The 20738-nt window shown below is 32.4% G+C and overlaps 1 protein-coding gene across 20 annotated transcripts in view; it reads right to left on the bottom strand.

The window, feature by feature from the left end:
* Positions 1 to 20738, bottom strand: part of PTPRK (protein tyrosine phosphatase receptor type K) — a 511921-nt gene that overhangs the window by 20104 nt on the left and 471079 nt on the right. For 3 of the 20 annotated variants that reach the window (XM_081044250.1, XM_081044266.1, XM_081044261.1), the window contains 10 exons: positions 18741 to 18770; positions 13691 to 13851; positions 11810 to 11845; positions 9747 to 9758; positions 7255 to 7439; positions 5574 to 5661; positions 4434 to 4510; positions 4221 to 4238; positions 1580 to 1616; positions 99 to 196 (listed from right to left, as the gene is read on the bottom strand). In XM_081044250.1, the coding sequence (XP_080900376.1) occupies positions 99 to 196; positions 1580 to 1616; positions 4221 to 4238; positions 4434 to 4510; positions 5574 to 5661; positions 7255 to 7439; positions 9747 to 9758; positions 11810 to 11845; positions 13691 to 13851; positions 18741 to 18770 (742 nt within the window). Of the gene's footprint in view, positions 1 to 98; positions 197 to 1579; positions 1617 to 4220; positions 4239 to 4433; positions 4511 to 5573; positions 5662 to 7254; positions 7440 to 8699; positions 8881 to 9746; positions 9759 to 11809; positions 11846 to 13690; positions 13852 to 18740; positions 18771 to 20738 lie in introns of those variants that run through there. The other 17 variants (XM_081044263.1, XM_081044268.1, XM_081044252.1 and 14 more) reach the window with 11 other exon arrangements.

Below are 20738 nucleotides of genomic sequence, written 5' to 3'. Positions count from 1 at the left end.
TTGTCAGTTGAACAATATTCTATTTTAAGTTTGTTATGTTTTGCTATTCAAGTTATACCCACTCATGTTTTATGACATATATATTTATTTCTTCTTACCCGGCCAACCTCAACTAAATTTGTAACCATCACAATGCAGGCAGACTGTTCTTGCCAGATCATTCTCCAGAAATCATACACCGTTTCATGAACTGGGCCTATGAAAAAATTAATGTGAATATTTTATGTTATCAGAGAAATTTTGCAGTTAATAAGAAATTGAGATAAGATAAAAAACAATGCAAACTGAAAAAAGCCAAAAAAAGAAAATTAAAGATTTAACACAAAATGTTACTGAAAGAAGTTAAATTCAGTTTATATCTAAATTCACACTATAGGCAACAACAGACATGTACAAATTTGTTTGTTTTTCAAATTGTCTTCTATACTTTCCCGTTTAGAAGACGATATCAATGGTTTCAGAGTATTTATATAAGTCACTAAAGCATTACTTTAATGAATATTCAAATATATGTGAAAATAGGATGTGTTATGCCACTATCAGCCAAACAGTACATATTACCAACTAAATATATGCACATTATTTATAAACAGTGCAGGTTTAGTGATTAATGAAGAAACATCATACACGTAAGGGCACACCCTAATCTCATCCTCAAACTGCAAAAGCATCTACTGGGCCCTACTCTACTCATTATCATAAAACTAGGATATTGTTCACCATGGATAATCTTTCTAACTTTAAATAATTTATATTAGGTTGGTGCACAAGTAATTGCGGTTTTTGCAATATTTTTTAACCTTTTAAACCGCAATTACTTGTGTACCAACCAATTAACCTCAATTACCCCCAAAATATGTGAAACCACTTAAAAATAACCTCTGTCAAAACAGCAAAACAGCTTTTGTTTTACTTTCCTCTTTTACGAAACAGGAGTATAGGTTTCTCTTCTGATGGCCAGAGGTCAATTTGGAGAAATAATTAAAGATGTTTTTGTTGTTGAAGTTAGGATACTTTTATTCCCCAATGTGCCGCTACAACAAGATTTCCCTACTTTCTTCTTAGTTTACACAAAGAATGAACTTGACAAATTTCCCTTTAGCCCTTTCTTTTGTCTCATCCTTGACTTGTAAAAAAATTGCTACAAGATAATCTAACATCTCATTATCACAGTTGGTCTTGAGTACTGCTACATTCCAGGCCGACAGACTCGGGAAAGAAAACAGGCACCTTATATGAGTTGAGACCTCCTGTGTTTTCATTAAAAATAAGTAATTCCTCTGTACTACTGACTAGTACTCTGGGACATGAGGGTACTAAGAGCCGAATCACAAAAACTACGAGCAGCTTCTCTTTTACTTGCAATTAAAATAAACAAACAAACAAACAAACAAATCAAGCTTTAATCTATACACATTTTATACAGATAAAACAATATGTATTATATAAATGAATAAAGAGCGGTGTTTCTCAGAAGAGCTCATTTTTTTAAAGATAATTAAAGCAAAATTCTGTAAAAACACTAGATAAATAAATAAGCACAAATTTGTTCTACAACATTTAAAAAACAGAGTTTTACCTTGTGTTGCAATGTAGTGGCTTGGTCTCTGGTAGCCCTAAAATAGAGAACAAATTGGTCATAATTTTACATCAGTACCAAAAATAAATGAATGAAGGCATAAAAAGATGAAGACAACCACCTGTTAAGATTAAGTTACAGTAAAAAGTCCAGAAATGAGTAGTGAACTTATAGTTCACTTCTCAAACCTATGTTATCTGAAACGTAAAAATAAAACAAAAATTCAATATTTAAGGGCTCTGATTAGACTATAAATTGCATGACCGAGATTTGTTTGCTAGGGAGTAACATCATAGATTTTGTTTGGTTTCACTAAAATGTTTATGCCTTCATGTTAATCTTTAGTCATTCATTCCTTGCAAAATTGTGTTTGAAAATACCAATTTTCATTTTATCATCCCAAAGTACAACACACTGCATTACAAATGGACAACGACATATTAGAACCATAAAGAAAATAACAGAACATTCCAATGTTAAAGCTGGACAATGCATGTGTGCATCAAATCAAAGTCCTGCTGAGATTTTATGGAGAATATTCCTGTTGTCTAATATGTTCAGGTATCTGCCAAACTATTCTGTGTGTGTGCAATGATAATACTAATTTACACACACATAATTATAGGTACACACATATATAGGGAAAGAGGAGTTTTAAAATATATTTCTTATCGTGAACAAAAAGTTTGGTACTTTTTCTTCTTTTTATAATGTGCCAAGAGCTCTATGTGGTTAAACATTCAATATTGTTTCAATAAAGAAATTAGTCCTGATAAGGAGTAAGTTGTTAGTTACTGTCAATTGGTTTGAATTCCAAAAGATCACGAGTGGCAAAAATGTGAATGCAATAATGGGGTTGAGCTTTGCATTTGTTGTGTATTTACCAAAGTACTTGAGTAAAAGCCTGTGGTACAATTTATCTACATTTTGGTGTGGGCAACTCAATACAAATATAAATGCATGTCAACTGAGACCCCCAATCTAAAACTTATAGGTTGAGTATTATACTATTGCAAATTTGAGTTTTCTATTTCTTGATATACCAACGTAGCACAGTGTTTTATGGAACTCCCCCCTCCCCACCCCCGCTTTATAAGCACTTCATTTCCTGTTTTTCATGAAAAAAATTACCAATTGCTGGAATTCTAAAAAGTAAGTATAACAAACTAATGGGAAAGGGAAAATTATGAAAGTGTGTATAAACAGCCAAAATACACTGGGGTCTTAAGACAAATATTGGATAAAAACACAGCCTGATTTAGAACACACTTTTAACATATGAACCATTAAATACAAATATAACAAGGCTCCAGTGTATATTTCTTGGCAGAAAACCAAGGTTAAACTCAATAGGTAAGAACAAGTACAAATTTGGTAGAGAAGTGTTGATTTTTTTATTCTAAAGTTTAGACCAATAGCATAATTTTCCATGTTAAGATGTCTGTTAAAATAGTCAATGAGAGTAAAATGAGGATCAGAAATTTTACCCATATACTCAGAGGCTATACTTAATAAAATTTATTAATTCAAAATTATAACTACAATTCACAAAATAACTGTAAAATATGAACTTAATAAATGTAATAAAATTGTTACCACGTTAGGGAAATTAGAAAAAGTTGGGTCCTAAATTTCATATCTTTTATAGATGTAAATGCACACACACATGCTGTAATACTTGATATTTCTACCTTTTGCCTTCCAATTAATGCATATTTTGAATTGATTAATTTTGGCACACCTAGATTTGAATTATTACTATTTTTAATAGCTGACGTTTAATGAGTGCTTAATACATGCTAGGCATTGTGCTCAATGCTCAACATGCATTAATTACACCATTTAATTCTCACAACAAAGTGATAAGGTTAGTACTGTCATTATTCCCACTGTACAGATGAGGAAACTGAGGATCAGAGAGATGAAATAACATTCCCATGATTTCCGATGTGATTTTGAACCAAAAAGTATTAAAAAAGGAGCCTGTCATTCTTATATGGAAAGTTATGTTTTGCCTCCTTAACAATATTTTATCTTTCATTTGAAATTTATTTTTTATTAAATAAAGAATTTGCATGTAGATATATCTTAAGTAAAATTTATAGTGAAATGTATGATCAAAATAAGATTTTTGATTTGTATGGTTCAATATATATGTGTGATATGTATATTTTACAAATAGAATTTGGTAATTATTTTGCCTGAATAATTTTCATACTTGACAAACCAATACCACACAATAGTTTCCCTACCATTATTCACATCAGAAGTCAAATATAAAAAGTAGAATTTCAGAAACACTAATACACATCATACTATCCAGCTTCTCACATATGTTTAGGGAAGGGTAAAAGTCAGAAACACAAATCATCAACAAATAAAAGTCAAGTACATAATAAATTGTCAAAAGCTAAAAATGGTCCTGTTTTTCTAAACATAGAAAAGGGAAGGAGATAAAATAGATCTTTACACATGTAAAGGAGTTACAAAGAAATGAACAAAATACAGATAAACTGTATGAGGCTAATTAGGTGAAGCATGCAGAGATAACTAGTAGTAAGCATTAGTAATAACTGTAATTAAGAGTAGTTACATTGAATATGTATAATAGGTACTGTTATTTACATATAGTGGTACTTACATCCCTGTACAGCCAAATCTACAGCCCAAACCAAAGTCAGGTGTGAAAGAAAGCACAACAACGTCAGTAAGTACTAGGATGTAGAACAAGGAAAAGTGTACAGTTTGTTCTTTATTTTACAAAGCTAACAATCACTTTATAGGTAATAATAAGCAAAAAGATTTACATACATAAGCCAATAAATTGGGCATACTGAACTATAAAAATACTTACATCTATATAGTTGGCATTAATGTAATCTGAAGAAGGATCATCCTCAACAGGTTGCAAAATTACTCTGGAGTGATCATCTAAAAATTTTAAATAATAAAATAAAAGCTATTAAATATCTCCCCTGTTCTGAGACAATGAAACTGGTAGAGACTTGAAATCATTTAATGGTTGATATGAGCTTACCCACTCTAACTATGTAAATTTTTTTAACCACCAGTCATTTGAAGAAATACCAGAATTTTAATGAGCTCATTACTTATTATAACTGTGCTATTCTGTACATAAAGCTTCAAGGACTAACATCTTCATAGTTAGGAAGCTTTTAGGGGACATGAATAATCTGATGAATAATCTGATGAATAATCATTCAAGTTACGGACTAGTCTAAGGAACTAAACTTGCCTTAACTCCTAATTTGGCTTCTTAGGCATGATTTTAAATGGATGGGATCCTTCCCCCTGCACTTTACAGCAAATGGGCCATGGAACCAGGTAATGAATTTTGAACCCCTGCTCTCAACTTCTTATTTCTTGAGACTCAAGGTTAAATTTTGATGCATTCATAAGATACTTTAAAATAATATAAATTGAGAATAAAGTGGTCAAAGTAAATAAGTAGCTAGTTACAAGCTAAATCATGTTACTTTCCTTACTGCTTCTGTGGTGTCATATAATAATTAGCTTACTTATCCATAAGTAAGACTTAAGGAAGAGGAAGTCTCTAATGATAAATAACATGGAACAAGTGGAGTTCAGACACTGGCTCCAAGGAAGCAATAAAGGTATGCAGAAAGAAGAATACTCCCACTTTGAATATGTTTGATGGAGGTGTTACAGCAATTTACAGAATTTCTTTTCCTTATCCTGATATTCTCAGCTTCTTAATAACACCCCATGCATTTGTGTGCAAACATAAAATCAAGCAGAACGATCTCCACAGGGTGTAAGTCAATTTAATTAATGAAGATGATGACACTTTCTGAGTCATTGCCAATACCTAATGCTGTTTTAATATTAAAAAAGATTACTGTATACACAGATGTGCCATCCTCTGGGATTCTCTTACTGTTTATCTTCTAAAGTTACTGCTTAACTTCTACACACAATATTTATATTCACTAAGAATTGTATGAGAACTTACATGCTATAATGTTTCCGTATCGGTTTTTTGCTCTATTTTGATCTTTTTTAGCTACATCCCAAGATGCTGACTGTCCTTCAAAGAAGCTCTGGGGAAAAAAAAAAAAAATTAACAAGTAGACTGAATTTAATTCCTTTTCATGAATCAGGTTTATCTGTCTGCAGACCAAAGCAGTAGAAGCCACTTTCTCAGGGAGGGAGTACTACAGTAGTAAAGAAGTTACAATTTCAGACCTCAAAGTTTGTTTGCTGGAACTCCTAGTTAGATTGGACTGAGTTCAAATTAAAGAGAAGAAAGAACTTTGGACAAAAAAGGACCTTGAAAACATTTCAAATTACTAAACATCGCTATAACTTTGTGGGATGAAAGTAGAAAAAGCATCAAAAACTTCAAAACTACTTTTAATGAATTATTTTTTAAACTTGCTTCCTTTTGCATTTATAACAGGGGAAAAAATAACCAACCTGTTTTCTGCCATAGCTATTCATTAAATTATGTGCAATACATCACAATTCAGTTTCTTTGAAGATCATGAAAAAGACTGAGTCTCTACAACAAGAGGCCATATGAATTAAAAAAGAGTCACCATCTCCACGAATCTTGGAACAGATGAATTTGTCGATTTGTTTAATGACCATATGCAGCGATTTAAAATATCGATGTAGATTTCTTTTTGCAGAAAAACTTTAACTTTGCTCAACACAGGAAATGGGGTCTTCAAAGAGTCAACGGTCTTTGAAGTGAGGTACACAGGAATGCACATGAAATGAACAAGAACCAGCTCTGGCAGAATATTATAATTCCTTGCACTATTTCGTTACCACAGCATAGTGTTTCCGGCATACATGTAAAACCAACTTTCAAAATTTAAAGAGAATTGTACTCACTCCCAAACTAAGGTATACAAGTACTCTGTAAAGAAAATGTAGAGTTTAGAGGATTCTTCATGAAGCGGGATGTATTCTGAATGGTTTTTCAAAGTAAATGATTGCTTGGATTCTTGCACTTTAAATGTGTGTGTAGGGCAGTACTTGTTTGGTGGTGGAGGAGCTTTCCTCTATGCCCAGTCTGATATTCTCAGTAAGTGAATGTAGCAAAGGAACGGTGTCCTTTGTACTGTACTATGTTTATTGGGATGTTTAATTTAAATCACTTCCCTTGTAGTTTATATCTTGGTATTTGGGTTTGAATAGGAAGGTGAAATAAGGCTGGGAGAATTTCCCACATGCTTTTTTTGGCTTCCTAATGTCTGGATTTGCAGTGCTCTGTTTTATTTCTTAGCCACCCTCAACCAATAATGCACAAAACTAAAAGTGACAATTAGTACATTTAGAACACAAGGCTTGATCCCATTTCTCAAGAATGTCAACAAGTGAAGAGGCAGAAAAGTACCTACTGCTTAAGTCATTCAAATGATAGAATCTGTAATGATACAATGGGACCAATATGAATTTTTGAGTAGGGAAATATAAGGTCTAACAGTGTGGTTTTTAAATAACATACCTTTTTCTTTCAGTCCATCTACCCTGTCTCTCCATATACACACTTGATTGTTCGCTTATAAAGGTTTAGAGAGTTTACAGGGAATTCCACTTCTTATTATGCTAAAGGAAGGAAAACTGTGAACTTCCACTGCGTATCCTGGTTAGAAACAAAATTTAACATAGTATTGAAATTTCACCTCGTATTCCTCTTTGAACCCATAGCTGTCTGATGTCTTCATGAGATTAATGTGCTGCAGTAAGTCGGCCACCCTGATGGCTGGATGCAGCTGTCCTGTCTGGTATGGGGATTCTGTCCCCTCACAGAGGTAGCGAGGTACGTCAAGAAGACGACTGGACTCTGCCGTAGCGCTGTGGTTCTCATCTGGCATTTTTCAGATTCAAGAAGATTAAAAAAAAAGACAAAGTTATCTTGTTCAATATATACTACGCAAAGAAGATTTTAAGATCTCAAGATCTTTCTGACAACAGGAGGAAGGGAAAGAAATATACTATGGGCCTAGGGCAGCCTCCCCATAAAGACAAAGCCTTTTACTTCAGCGCAAGGTATGAGGTCAGAGTACATTATGTTTATATCAGCAAGACAACAGATGTTATGAGATGCAGAGATATCTGATCCACTTTTTAAAAAGATAGTGGGAGATTTTGCTGGGTTCTTACTGTGTTCTTGTCTTTGTAGTCATAGCACTATAGAGTGGGACCAGAAGATCAAGTTGTCAATTGGAGAGGTGTTTTCATTGTTGATTAAATTGAATAGACTCCTTCACACCCATATTTCCACCTCCCTGTAGGCAACCCATCCCCACAGGGCTGCTCTTTTTGCCCTTGCAGCCCTGCCACCTAGGGCTTCTTACCATGATACACTCCAGACTAGGAAACATGGGCATTCTACAGACTCATTCCCTGGACCCGCTGTGTCTGCTAGCCAGGTTACATGTGCATTTATACTCAATCTCTATCCCCTTGGTTTATTATTATTGTTGTTGTTGTTTTCATTGTCAAGATATTTTGACTCCTCTCGCTACTATGTGAAAGAAACGTGGTATGTCTCTAGGTATTTCCTGTGGATTTGTCCCTGGCACAACCAGGCTGAGCGACACAGCACCTGCTTTATGATTTCATGGCCTCTTGTTCTACATTCATTCCATTTAGTCTATATTTTAATCATTTGTTTACTGGTCTATTTTCCTCACTAAACTCTGATTTCTTATAGTGCAGAGACAGAGTCCTATTTTTTTATTTATTTATTAATTTATTTTTATTCCTAATGTCTGGTGCAAAGCAGTCAATAAACATTTCATGAATGAATTAGATAAAATCAGTTGAATCCCTTACCACCCACATTTAAGTGTAGGCCCCATCCCAATTGTATGATTAGCTTAAAATGAAAAGAAACTTTTAAGCATCTTTATGTCATAAGAAGAAAAGAACAAGAACATTTTACCTATGAAGAATAAATATTATTTTAATGACCATAGTACTAATCATTACAATTAGAAGAAACATGCTTATTATATTTATCACATTTAAACTTACCACTAGAAAAACTAAAACAAAAACAAAAGCCAATGTTTTACGGTGTGTTCTTTTGAAAAGCATTATACTGCCATACTCATTAACAGGAAAGAAAGTACACTCTTAGGGGAACTTTTGTTTTAAATGATAATGCATACTGTAGAGATGATACTTAATTAACAGTTAAACATATTTCAAGTGCTGGTACATTTGCCTGTTCTATCACCAACTCTACAAATAGGATATGGCAAAAAATGAATTGTTGTCCCCATGATAAACATTTTTTCTTCCTGGAGAAGGGAAAAAAAAAAAAAAAAAAAAAAGAACCCCACAATCAGATTTGTGTGCTTCTATAATTTAGCTTGATTGCATTTATTTTCTCTTATTAGGCTGAGTGCAATTTTTTTAATTTGCATATACTTCTAAAAATACCATATTAAATAAAAAATACCCCTGGTAGAGGCTATTGTGACCTAACCACTCAAATGAATTAATGCCCTTTTCAGGTTTTGCCCTCCCTCTATACACACAAACATTTGCTAGCAAACATAATTCATGAAATTTTCCTCTTTTTCATTTGAGACTACACTCAATTGATCTACCTTTGCTAAAATGTTGCAATTGATAAACTGGCATAAAGAATATAAACATCTCCAAAGTAAAATTAAATTTGGAAGCTACTGATTTGGGCACTATCACAGAATACACAGCTTAGGATGAGGAAGTAAAGAGAACAAATAATGTCAGAAAAGCAAAATGCATTCACCCACGCTAGAATACGCTGCTCTATGGAGCGGCCCCAGAGCTCACATGTGCCTGCTGGAGCAGCAGAATATTTACATTTGTAAAAGGCTCCATGAGAAACACAGAATTCACCCATATTCCAAATCTTACATAATTATGTCCCAATATGAAATAGACAGCATCTTTTGTTTTGCATTAAGGTTTAACACAGTAGTACAATGAGCAGTATTCTTTAAAATAATCACACATGAATTCTTAATCTCAATACATTTCCACCTCATTAAACCACCTAATAATGTGACTAGTAGTGAGTACATGTACTCCTCATTATCCTTATTACACATTTAAGAATAATAACTTCAAGTATTTCCTTGATGGAAAGGTTTTCTAGAGTTCTTTGCAATACACTTACCAGTTATAGGGACTTTAACCCAATGAAGCAGTAAAGCACAAAAAAACACAAATATATGAATTAATACAAAGTTTCTAATCTTTTTAAATTGGTAGTAGATATTAACATGAAGCAATATTTGAAGTGATTCCAAAAATTGCTTTATATACACAAAATTAGTTGGATGCCAAACAACTATAGACACCATAAGTCTAAGAATGATGAAAAATGCATCATTTCTATGTGTTATTGAGATTTCACTTTTAAAGAACATTTTTTTTAAACCAACCAGTTTGACTTTCAAAATGAAATAAAATACCTTATGACTATTTATATGAATAGGTTTGATGACTCTATTGTGTTAACTCTAGCCTTTCTTAAACATAAATATCCCTTTCCATAGGGACACTTATTATAATAACCTTTGAAACTTCACAGGTGAATAAAAACCCACCGACATTATCTCATTTTCTCTTTACAAAACTCCGTGGAAAAAGTGTAGTAGGAAATATTATACTGGTTTACAGATGGGGAAGTAAAGACAGAAGGTATTTTCATTATATTGTGAGTCCACAGGAGGACTGAGACTTGACCCAATTCTACATGTTCTTAAAATATTAGTGTAATGCAATTTTAACATTTAGGCAACTAATTTTTTTCCAGTGAGTTTTTAATACTTTAATTGAATTTTACTTCTTAATTTGATGCTGACAGCTTTGTACAGTGCTCAACAGCAGATGACATTTTCAGAGGCATTTGGTGCCTCTCTAATGATCATGACTCCTGACTCTTTCCCATCATGATTAGGGACACCCCTTGAGAAAAATTCTTCAGCAAACTGCCCTGCCATTAACGGTGTGAACATGAAAGAGAGAGTGCATGCACCAGAGACAGAGAACACTGACTTTCAGATTCTTTCAGACTATATCTCCTTTATATGATAAAGTTATATATTTAAATAACCATAGTAGTGAAAAAGAGGTGAAAAAGAGGTGTATTTTACTTTACTGAATTAGAGGTATTGTTCCAAAATAATCTGAAAATGTAATTGAATGCTGAATACATGATTGAAAAAAAACATGCATAAAATGTATATGCGTAAGCTAAAGTTTTATGTTCACAAGAAATTTAAATATACAACTGGGGACTTTTAAGATACATTTATCTGGCAATTTCTACATTTCTTTGGTTAAATCTTAAGTATTATATTAGAAACGCTGAGGTAAAACTAATGTAGAACGTGTGAACTTAGAAGCAATCACTCATGTAAAAATCAGTCAAAGAATAGCGTACACATTGAAATAAAGCTCATTCCATTATGAAATATATAATGAGATTAAAAATTAATGTAATTTTACATCTGAAAAGGACTTATGCATTGCTAGCAATATCTGTTGTCTAGATGGTATATAGTGGGAAGCCCTGGCTTATTCTAAATCTCTTGAAAGATAACACTTATTAAAGTACATATAGAATGCAAAGCTCTGTACAAAAGCTCAGCAACTTTATCTGTATTTATACAGATAAATACAGATAAATACAGATAAAAAACTTTATCTGTATTTATACACAAAGCTCAGCAACTTTATCTGTATTTATAAATTCTTAATAAAGACAAAACTGAAGCCAATTCACACTCCTAATGTTCACTTGGTAATGTATTCTTTAGTTAGCACAAAATTAGGACGATTTAGAAAATCCCTTTCCATCAGGTAAATTTTTATATGTAAACTAATTATTCAGGTAGCACTGAGCCCTGATATGTGTGCATTTGGCCTCATTCTACTAAGTTGCATGTATAAACGTAAGTCATACACTGAGGGCCATTGTACTTTCCTCCACATAGAACAGAACCGAGAATTAATGAATATGTTGCTTTAAAAAAGCATACCTTACTAATTTGAAATTCACTAGATCTGATTGGTTTGGCCATCGTTGTTCTCTTTAATAAGACCACGATCATAATTTTGGAATCAAGCTGCATCCTGCACTGCAAATAATTACTCTGTTGACAAAATTATAACCCACATAAGGAGGTTGGATCATGCAAAAAAAAAATATTAGATAAAGAATTAGGGCCTCACCTAACACAGCGGTCGGCACAAGTGGATCACTGGGCACTGTATGTAGGAAAACAAAGCTCATGAAGGAATATATTGTCCTAAAGTTGCATTTTACACTCTTTTTCCCCCTTTAACATAGATATATGCTTTCTTAAGAAATATAATTGCTAAACTTTCTTTGGTTACTATAACCTGCAAATATAAAATTCTCTTTCTGCTTGGGTTATCGCAAAACACCAGGAAAGAAAGGTACATCTGTAATGATAGTTCAGTACTCATTCAATTTAAAAAGCCAGGAAGATTCAACATGACCTTATAAAGACATAAAATTAGGGGGCAAACCTATGCAGTTTAGATCTATCAAGTGCAAGGTACTTAGAGAAATAATTATCTCATATTCATTCCAAGCACATTTTTGTCAGTTAACTGTGGGAAATAGATTTAATCCTTTTTTCAAGTTCATACGTGGATATTTATAGTTACACAGTTGAATTAAAGCTTCCTAATAAGGAACAAACATAGGCAATAGGTAGAAAAGTTTGGGAAACAAAAATGCTTTCAAAATCTTAATTGATTAACTATTAAATCAAGTTGTTAGATGGTACATGTATATTTTTAGCAAAATTTACTTTCAACACTTATGTTATATTCTTTCCTATCATTTATCTTATAGAAAAATGGAAATAAAATATATCAGAAAGACACTATCATAATTACAATTAAATTCCAAAATGACTCATACAGCATTTCTAACTACTTTGATTAGATGAGGGAAAATGATGGGCTTCACTTAGGGCCAGTAATTTCTGAAAATTTTCACCGAATTGAACATTTCGGAAAAAAAACCCTCCTTTTTGAAAAAAGACATAAATATACATACAAACGACAAACACTATTTTCTCAGCCTTACCACTGCATATGTTTATAATCTATATAAGAAATAATACTTCTATTGCTTACGTCTTCCCTTATATGCGTTTTCTAAACTGTGGTAAGCAAACCTCTGGGATCTGTGGCAGAATGTCCCTGTGTATACAAGGCAAAGAATACACATGGCTTGCCTTCCTCAAGTGTCAATTTTACTTGAGGATTTGGAGAAACAGAGTCAGGTAACTTCAAGTTAACAAGGACAGTGCTATAGAAAACAATACCAAATTCATAGGAAATTTGAAGATTAATATTGATTGTGAGGCAATTATTCAAATCGGGTGCTATGAAACTACTTCAGTCGCCATATTTTTAAAACCATGCATTCATAGATCAACATTAGGAATTCTTAATATGGATGGAGGGATAGACGAGTGGATGGATGGATAGATGGATGGATTTCACCATTCCCTGCCAATCATCCAATTCAGTTAAACTTTTGACTTCACACCAGATATTTAAGTAGTAGATTCCTCTTTCCCCTAGTTAACTTTTTATTACTGAAATTCTCCTGGAGTCTGTAGAATTCTTTAATGGAATAATTTTACCCATGCCAATAATTCTGAGAAAGAATTATGTTTCTTATCTCACAAAGACCTTGATCTTGTATAAAGGAAAGCTCAAATGACAAAATAATTATAAACAAATTCTGACATAAACTGATTTTAAGTAGGCAATCAAGTATTTTAATTTAAAGCAATGACATATGATTTGGTCTGAGAGGTATAGGAATATATTTTATGATATAGCAATACAACTCATTCACTTTGAAGTTAAAGTAAATCTAGTATCAAGACTGAAAACAAGTTCTTATAAATTCCATAATATTCTCTATCCTATTTGTTTTCTCTTCCTATCTGTTTCTTTCATCTACCTTTCTTACTTTCTCTCACTATTCAAAAGGTAATGTGTTGAATCAGAGTGAACTTAAAGAGCTTCAAAACTCATTTATGAAAATTTTAATGAAGAACTTACATCTGGGACTAAAATTGTGTTGGTCCATGAAGGTGATGGAGAGAGGATCTTCTGCATGCAGTGTGCTCTGATCGGCGTAACTTCGATCCATAGCATTCACCATGTGGGTCATCTCCTGCCGGGTGTTGCCCAGAGCATCTTTGCGTTTCTTAGCAAGCTTGCTGCCAAGGCAAACCCAAAAGGGAAACCTTAGAGTGAGGTTTGAAGGAGAGTTGACACCAGCAGTAAGTAGTTCAGGAAAGCCCAAAGGTAAGGACATAGATGTGGTTTAGAAACTCTAAGAACTGGTCATGATTTCAGGATTTAAGTTGGGCATTCAAACAATATTTGTTGGTGACTATAAAGCTATTTTATTTGTCATATAGGTATTTCAAGTTTCAAGCTGTCAAATCCCTTTCCATTTCTTGTATTTTATCATTAAAATAAATTACTGTATAACTATACTTTATTAAAACCAGAAGTAATACTTCTATATTAGAGTTGTTCAAGAAAATTTCAGCTAAAACTAAGTTTCAGTTTTCCTCTTGGGTGATTAATTCTTTTATCAACTTTTACAAGGGCTTCTGGGGAATCACATGAATACCTCTCAAGTTTATTTTACCATAGCCATCCCAGTAAAATAAACAAAGCAATCCCATTCTGCATTTTGTTTTGTTATTCAGTAAAACTGCGACATGTGTGGCATTGCCATATTTACCAATATATTTAAACATCAATCCCAACCTATTCTGAAGACTTAAAGAATCAACCACAGTTAGATATAATGCAAATACACAGGAATATATAGGGGAAATATATATACATATATATTTTACATACTCGTATTCCATATAAGAAAAGTACTTTGAAAAATGCTATGTAGATGTATTACACAAATGATCACAATCTTGAATTACAGACATAGTCAAATCCTAAAAATGTATTTTGGAACCACATGGCAGTGTATCCACTATAGAAATGCCTTACAAATTCAGCAGGGCAAATGACTTAGGGGACTTGGAAAAATAGAAGAGTTAGAATTTTGAGCTACTCAAATACTAACATACTTATCTTATATATCAAGGATATAAAATATATTCTGGTTCTTTGTGAGTGTTACACATGAAACATGCAATAAAAATATTAAACGTATATAAAACATTTACATCACATTAACAACACGATTTATATATGATATAAATAAAGGCACTCTAAAAACGTGTCGTAGCCAGATTATGTTTCTAAGTTTATGACAGTTTATGTTGCCTTGAAATATTCTTTAGTTGTTTTAGGAATATCATTTCTCAGCTAGATTATTAGTAAGGACATACTATTCTGATTCTCATTAGTAACTATACTAGAGTAAATATACTACAAATACTTTTTAAAAAGCTCATTAAATAGTTGTGTTTATGTCCGAAGGATTTTCCTTTAAAACATTAATCTAGCAGTTCAGTAGCTACTCCTGTGTAGGATATTTTACTCTGAGAATTATAATACTTGACCTCTGGGGATATACACCCAATGTACCCAACATACTGACACAGCAGATCTGACACCTAAATAAGATATTCATAAACTCAGCTTTAGGGATGAAAATGGCATTATTATTTTTTTTAGAAAAATAATAATGATGACAGTATTAGTAATAAGAAAACTATGACAAAAGGATAATAAGAATCACCAGCATCATTACTACGACTATTACTACCTATCACAGTCACCACCACCACCACCACCACCACCACCACCACCACCACCATCATTTATTAGCAATATTTCCTCTATTCTTTTTCTAGGCTAAGGGGTAAAATCCCTCTAAAATCCTTACACATTTCAGACAAGTAAAACAAATGAGTGCTGCTGCCAGTAGTAAGACACCCTATGGAAGGGAGGGGACTGTGGAGAACTGGAGAGCAGCTTAGGGAACAACTTGCCAAAGTGACGATTGGCATTTGATGCCAGTGTTGAGCTTCTGCTTTTTAAGCTATTTTGAAAGAGAAGTTGTGAATGTGAATATTTACGTTAAATTTGCTGATCTTTTTTCAAGTAGTTTTATTTTTAGAAACAGTGTATGTGGCAAATTAAACATCAGAAGGTCATATTTTAGGCTATAGACGTCACTTCATCACTTTCCTCGAGGTTCTCACATAGGATATTTGTTCATTGACCTACAATGTTCTTTTACCTCTAATATCTGTTTAACTTCTATTCTGTCTCACTGCAGCAGGGAGGCTTCTTTGACAAACCCCAGTACAACCTGTCTAGGATTAGGTTTCTCTGCTAGGTGTTTTTATAACACCATGTTTTCTGCCTGTAATAACACTCATCACACATCATTGCAACTGTCCTTTTAATCGTTTTCCCCACTGTGTGTTCCATGAAGGGAAGAACCATCTGCACATTTCTGGGCACTTAGAGCATCGTCTGGCACATAGCAGGCATTCAAATAAATACTTGTGGAATGGATGAATTAGGCCTGTTATATGCTTAGCACTTTTCATTTGTTAATTCAATCAATTCTCAGATCAATCCACTGAAAAAGGCATGAGAATTCTAACAGTATAAATGAGTTTATTGAGGCTCAGACAAGTTAAATAACTTGCCCAAGGTTATTTATCTAATGAACAGTGAAAAATGACCTGGTTCTAAGGCCTAAGCTCTTATACTATATCCAGTTGCTGACTTTTTCTTTTTCTAATGCCACATTACAAAGTACACTATAATATAAAACATTTACTTGCTCTAGGAGTTAAACATTAGTTGTTATAAATTTAAGAAGGATGTGAATGCAGCACAAATGTTTTGCCGTCTTAAAATTTTGAAACAGCAAAAGATAATTTAAGAAATAACGTCTAATCTTTGTTTCCTCTGCAAGAAGAAAGAATGAATTCATTCCTCAAAAACTGTAAGAAATGGAATTGGAAAAAAAATAAAAACTTGAAATGTGGATTAAAAATAATGTCAAAATTTTGAAGATGGGCACATCCAAAGCAAATAGAAAAGGCATCTTCAAACTTTGAAGTTTTACTTAAAAAATATACTTTAATTTATACATGTATCAAAATTAAAGAAAAATACGAAGTAATGAATTTGTCAAACGCATGACAGGTAAACGTTTTCAGGGAAAGGAAGGATTTTTACATTTTAGATTCACAAACCTTTGGTAGTTGTCAAATTACAGTGGAATATAACCTTTGTTAATATCTGCCAGCCAGGTACTATCAGTTTGGTTCTAATACCTTAATTCTTACAACAGCCCTAGAGGTAGGCTTTAATTCATGTTATTATCAAACAAATAAAAATGTCGATGAATGTTAGCTTAAAGATTGCATCTGGTTTACTTTTAAATTCTACTCTAATTTATTTTTACTTTTATTTTAAACATCTGTAATTCAGATTAGCTTCATTAGCTATGTTCAAGTAGCATTTAAAAGCATATCTCTGTGATATACCTTCTAATCATGATTAACAATGCCCGTAGCCCTAAGTATTACAATAACCATGTCATAATCTACTACCTAGTCTAAAATACAGAAATGTTATCAATTCAAAAATTGACTAAAAGTCAATCCCATTCTAACATTATCAATACATGGATGGTTAATGGGAAGCTTATTGAACTTTTCATAATTAAATACTTATTGATTTCTGCATGGTTGATGCTTTGTATCCCTGTGAACAACAAGCTTATATAACGTGCACTTCAGGACAGTTAAGCAATTCATTTTGCAACTACTTGAGTTTGACAGATGTGCAAATGACTTTCATTATCAAAGCAGCCAACAGCATAAACTTCTGCAGGTGGATATATGAGTGGGCTATAAAGAGGAAAAGTGCTCCATCATTGTATGAAACGGTACAGTTAATTACCTTTGGCTTCATCCAACATGATTTAACAAGGATATTATGATTCATCACAATAAGCTAGGAGCCGTTAGTTTACACCTGCTTGTTCAGAAAATTTTAAGAAGCCAAATGTCTATAATATTTAAAATGTTGGCAGAATTCTATTGCATTCATTGAGACTTTTAACAAATTTTGTTGTAAAGCGAGCTTAAATTTACCTCGTGAAATAAATACTGCGGGATATATGCCCAAATATATGTAATCACAATCCGTAAGCCTTACATTGATCAAGCAATGCCTGTGAGTACTTGGTTATATCATTCCTCTGGATTGTACGGATACCCTGGAATCTAATGTAACAAACTGAAAATGACTAGGGAAATAGAATAGACAATACTCTCCATCTTCATACAAACCAACAGTCCATACCTAATTACAGGATGAGCTAAGACTTTGGTAGAGAAGGGGAGATATGTGACATCTATGTATGCTTTGTGTAGGTTGAAGAGGAGAGGCTTTTTAAATTTTTATTTTGGTCTTGGTTTAATAAAATAATAGTCCTATTTAAGTTAAAATGAACAATTTTTCTTCTCTAAAATAATTTTTATTTCTTTGTCACTGCAGTCTTATGATTTTTATCCATTTGTGTTCACAAGAGCATACTGACTGTCTAGATGGCCAGACCAATGGTGTTCATCCTGAAGTTTTAACTCATCCTGGATTCCTGGATATGTGGAGACAGATGTCATCACAATCATTTCTGACATGATTTACATCCTGTGGATACACTCTTGAATGTTCTTCAATGAATACATCACTTGGGACATTTTGTCAAATATAACACTGTTACACAAAGATCGGGATTTGTGAGTTATAACCACTATCTCTACCAGATGAGTGAGGTATCATATTGATAAGGTACAGGTTTGACATAAGTAAATAAATGATGTTTTTGGCTGTAGATTAAAGCTACTTATGAAAAATTGAAAACAAAAATTAAAAGTAGCTGAACATACAGAAATACAATATCCCTTTTTAAAAAGATTAACAAAATAAGTTATTAGGTAAACTGTATAGTTTTAGAGTCCAGAAAAAACACATTTTTTGAAATCTCACCAAAATTGCAAACCTCTTGCTTTTTTAAAAATTTGTTTTGTTTTTTGAAAAGGGATACTGCATCTTTAACACACGTAAAGTTGTATATCACCCATTTTCTACTTACAGGTAGTAGGAGTAAGAATAGTAGCTCCTCCTGGCAAGCAAATCACAGACAGTGGAAAAAGAGAAGCAATGGTGAATGAAAAGCGTGACTCTGTCACATTCAATAAAGCAGAAAAATGTGCGTTAAAAACAAAATGAAATAAAATAAAATTCATGTTTTTTGTTTGTTTGTTTGCATTTCAATATGCTCATGCATTGGTTAGATATATTTGCCATGCAATTAGACAGAGATGCAATAGAAAAAATAAAATTTAAAATACATAATTTGAGAAAAAAATAACATGCTGATATATTTTATAACCAAAAAATTGAAAAATTAAATGGATTGTGTATTTTCAACATGCAGTTAAGCATAATATCATCCATTAGTATCTAAATGTCATGACAGATGGAACAGCTGTGTATAGAAATCGTACAATAAATTGACAATTTTTCTATAGATAGAAAACATAAATATTTATTAGGTTAAATAGAATATATGCAGAATGACAACTAAATTTTTATAAACAAATCATTATATCTTAATGGTACACAGGTACATACATATATTATGTGAATATACATATGCACCATACAGTATATGTAAACAAAGATATTTCTACAGTAGATGTATGTGACCTTGATATCATACACAAACATTTACTGTATTAAAACATAATTTCAAATTTATGTTTGGAATTATTAAAGTATTCATGCGGCACATTTAAAATATAATACATAACCAATGAAAAAATGGCATACATTTGGAAATAATTCAACAGTGATTAAATCAAAGATGAAATAGCGTTTTGAAAGATGCAATATCCCTTTTCTTAGCCTAAAAAAACTTACTTTATATATACCCTCAGCTGTAAAATTTTACTAAATTGAATTCCAAACCATTTCTTTACACAACAACCAAGAATACACAGAACTTTTTTCAACATGCGAAATACACCTATGTATATTATTCCTACTGAAGGATAAAGTCTTGAGAAACTTAGTAATTTGCATAAAAATAAAGATCATAAAAGGCTAAAATAATTTGCCTTTCTATTATTTTTATTATAAATTTGTGTAGTAAAAGGGAAACTATATTACATACTAAAATTGTTTACCTAAATTTGATACTATCCAATACTTTTATAAGAATTATGCTTTGTGTATGTACAATATAGTTGTGATTAAATCACAGAGATACATGTGTGACACACAACATATGAGTAAAAGTCATTATAAAGTTGCTTAGACAAGTAAGGGATTCAAGTAATTTAGTTAAAATATTACATATTGGAAGGTAATATATCTAAATATGTAACTTTATCTATAAAATTGCAACTTTTCCTAATCATAGAGGTAGTGAGATGAGAAACAAAAGCCTTAGCATACTTTCTACCAAAAGGTAATCAATTAAAGCTTATTTATGAAAACTCAAACATTAAACATTCTATAGACAGGCTCATTCATCCAACCATTTCAAATATGAATGAGAAAATAATTTGCTACATTATGTAATTTTAGAGAGTTGTCAGAGCATTTTACCCACAAGAAGAAGAAGAGGAGGAAGAGGAGGAGGAGAAGGAGGAGGAAGAAAAGGAGATGGGGGAGGAAGAGAACGTGCTTAGAGATTGTTTTGCTGCACTTTAGGAAATTTATGTTTTAATTTTTATACTACATCTAAAATAGAAAGCCACGGATAAGAAAGACTCCAATAACATATAACCGTTTTCAAATAAATGACAAATAAATCCGATTAATTTAACCCAATTTTAACTGAGTGAGGACATAATCAGAGGCCATTTTCTTGCTTTCATATCTAATCTGAAGGGACTGGAATAATTTTAATCGTGAAGCAAAGTTAAATTCACTCTAAATTGTTTAGTTAACTTTCCCAAAATAAATTTACACTAAATGGGGACATAAGACAATGATTTTATTGATATTGACTGGCAAATTTGTATTACTAAAATACTTAAATCTTCCTGTCTCAAATATGATGTATTTTCCAACCACAGAGGTA

The sequence above is a fragment of the Rhinolophus hipposideros genome (assembly GCF_964194185.1).
Source record: "Rhinolophus hipposideros genome assembly, chromosome: 3".
NCBI lineage: Eukaryota > Metazoa > Chordata > Mammalia > Chiroptera > Rhinolophidae > Rhinolophus > Rhinolophus hipposideros.
Note: the sequence above shows the minus strand (reverse complement) of the source record. Positions and strands in the feature narration are given on the sequence as shown.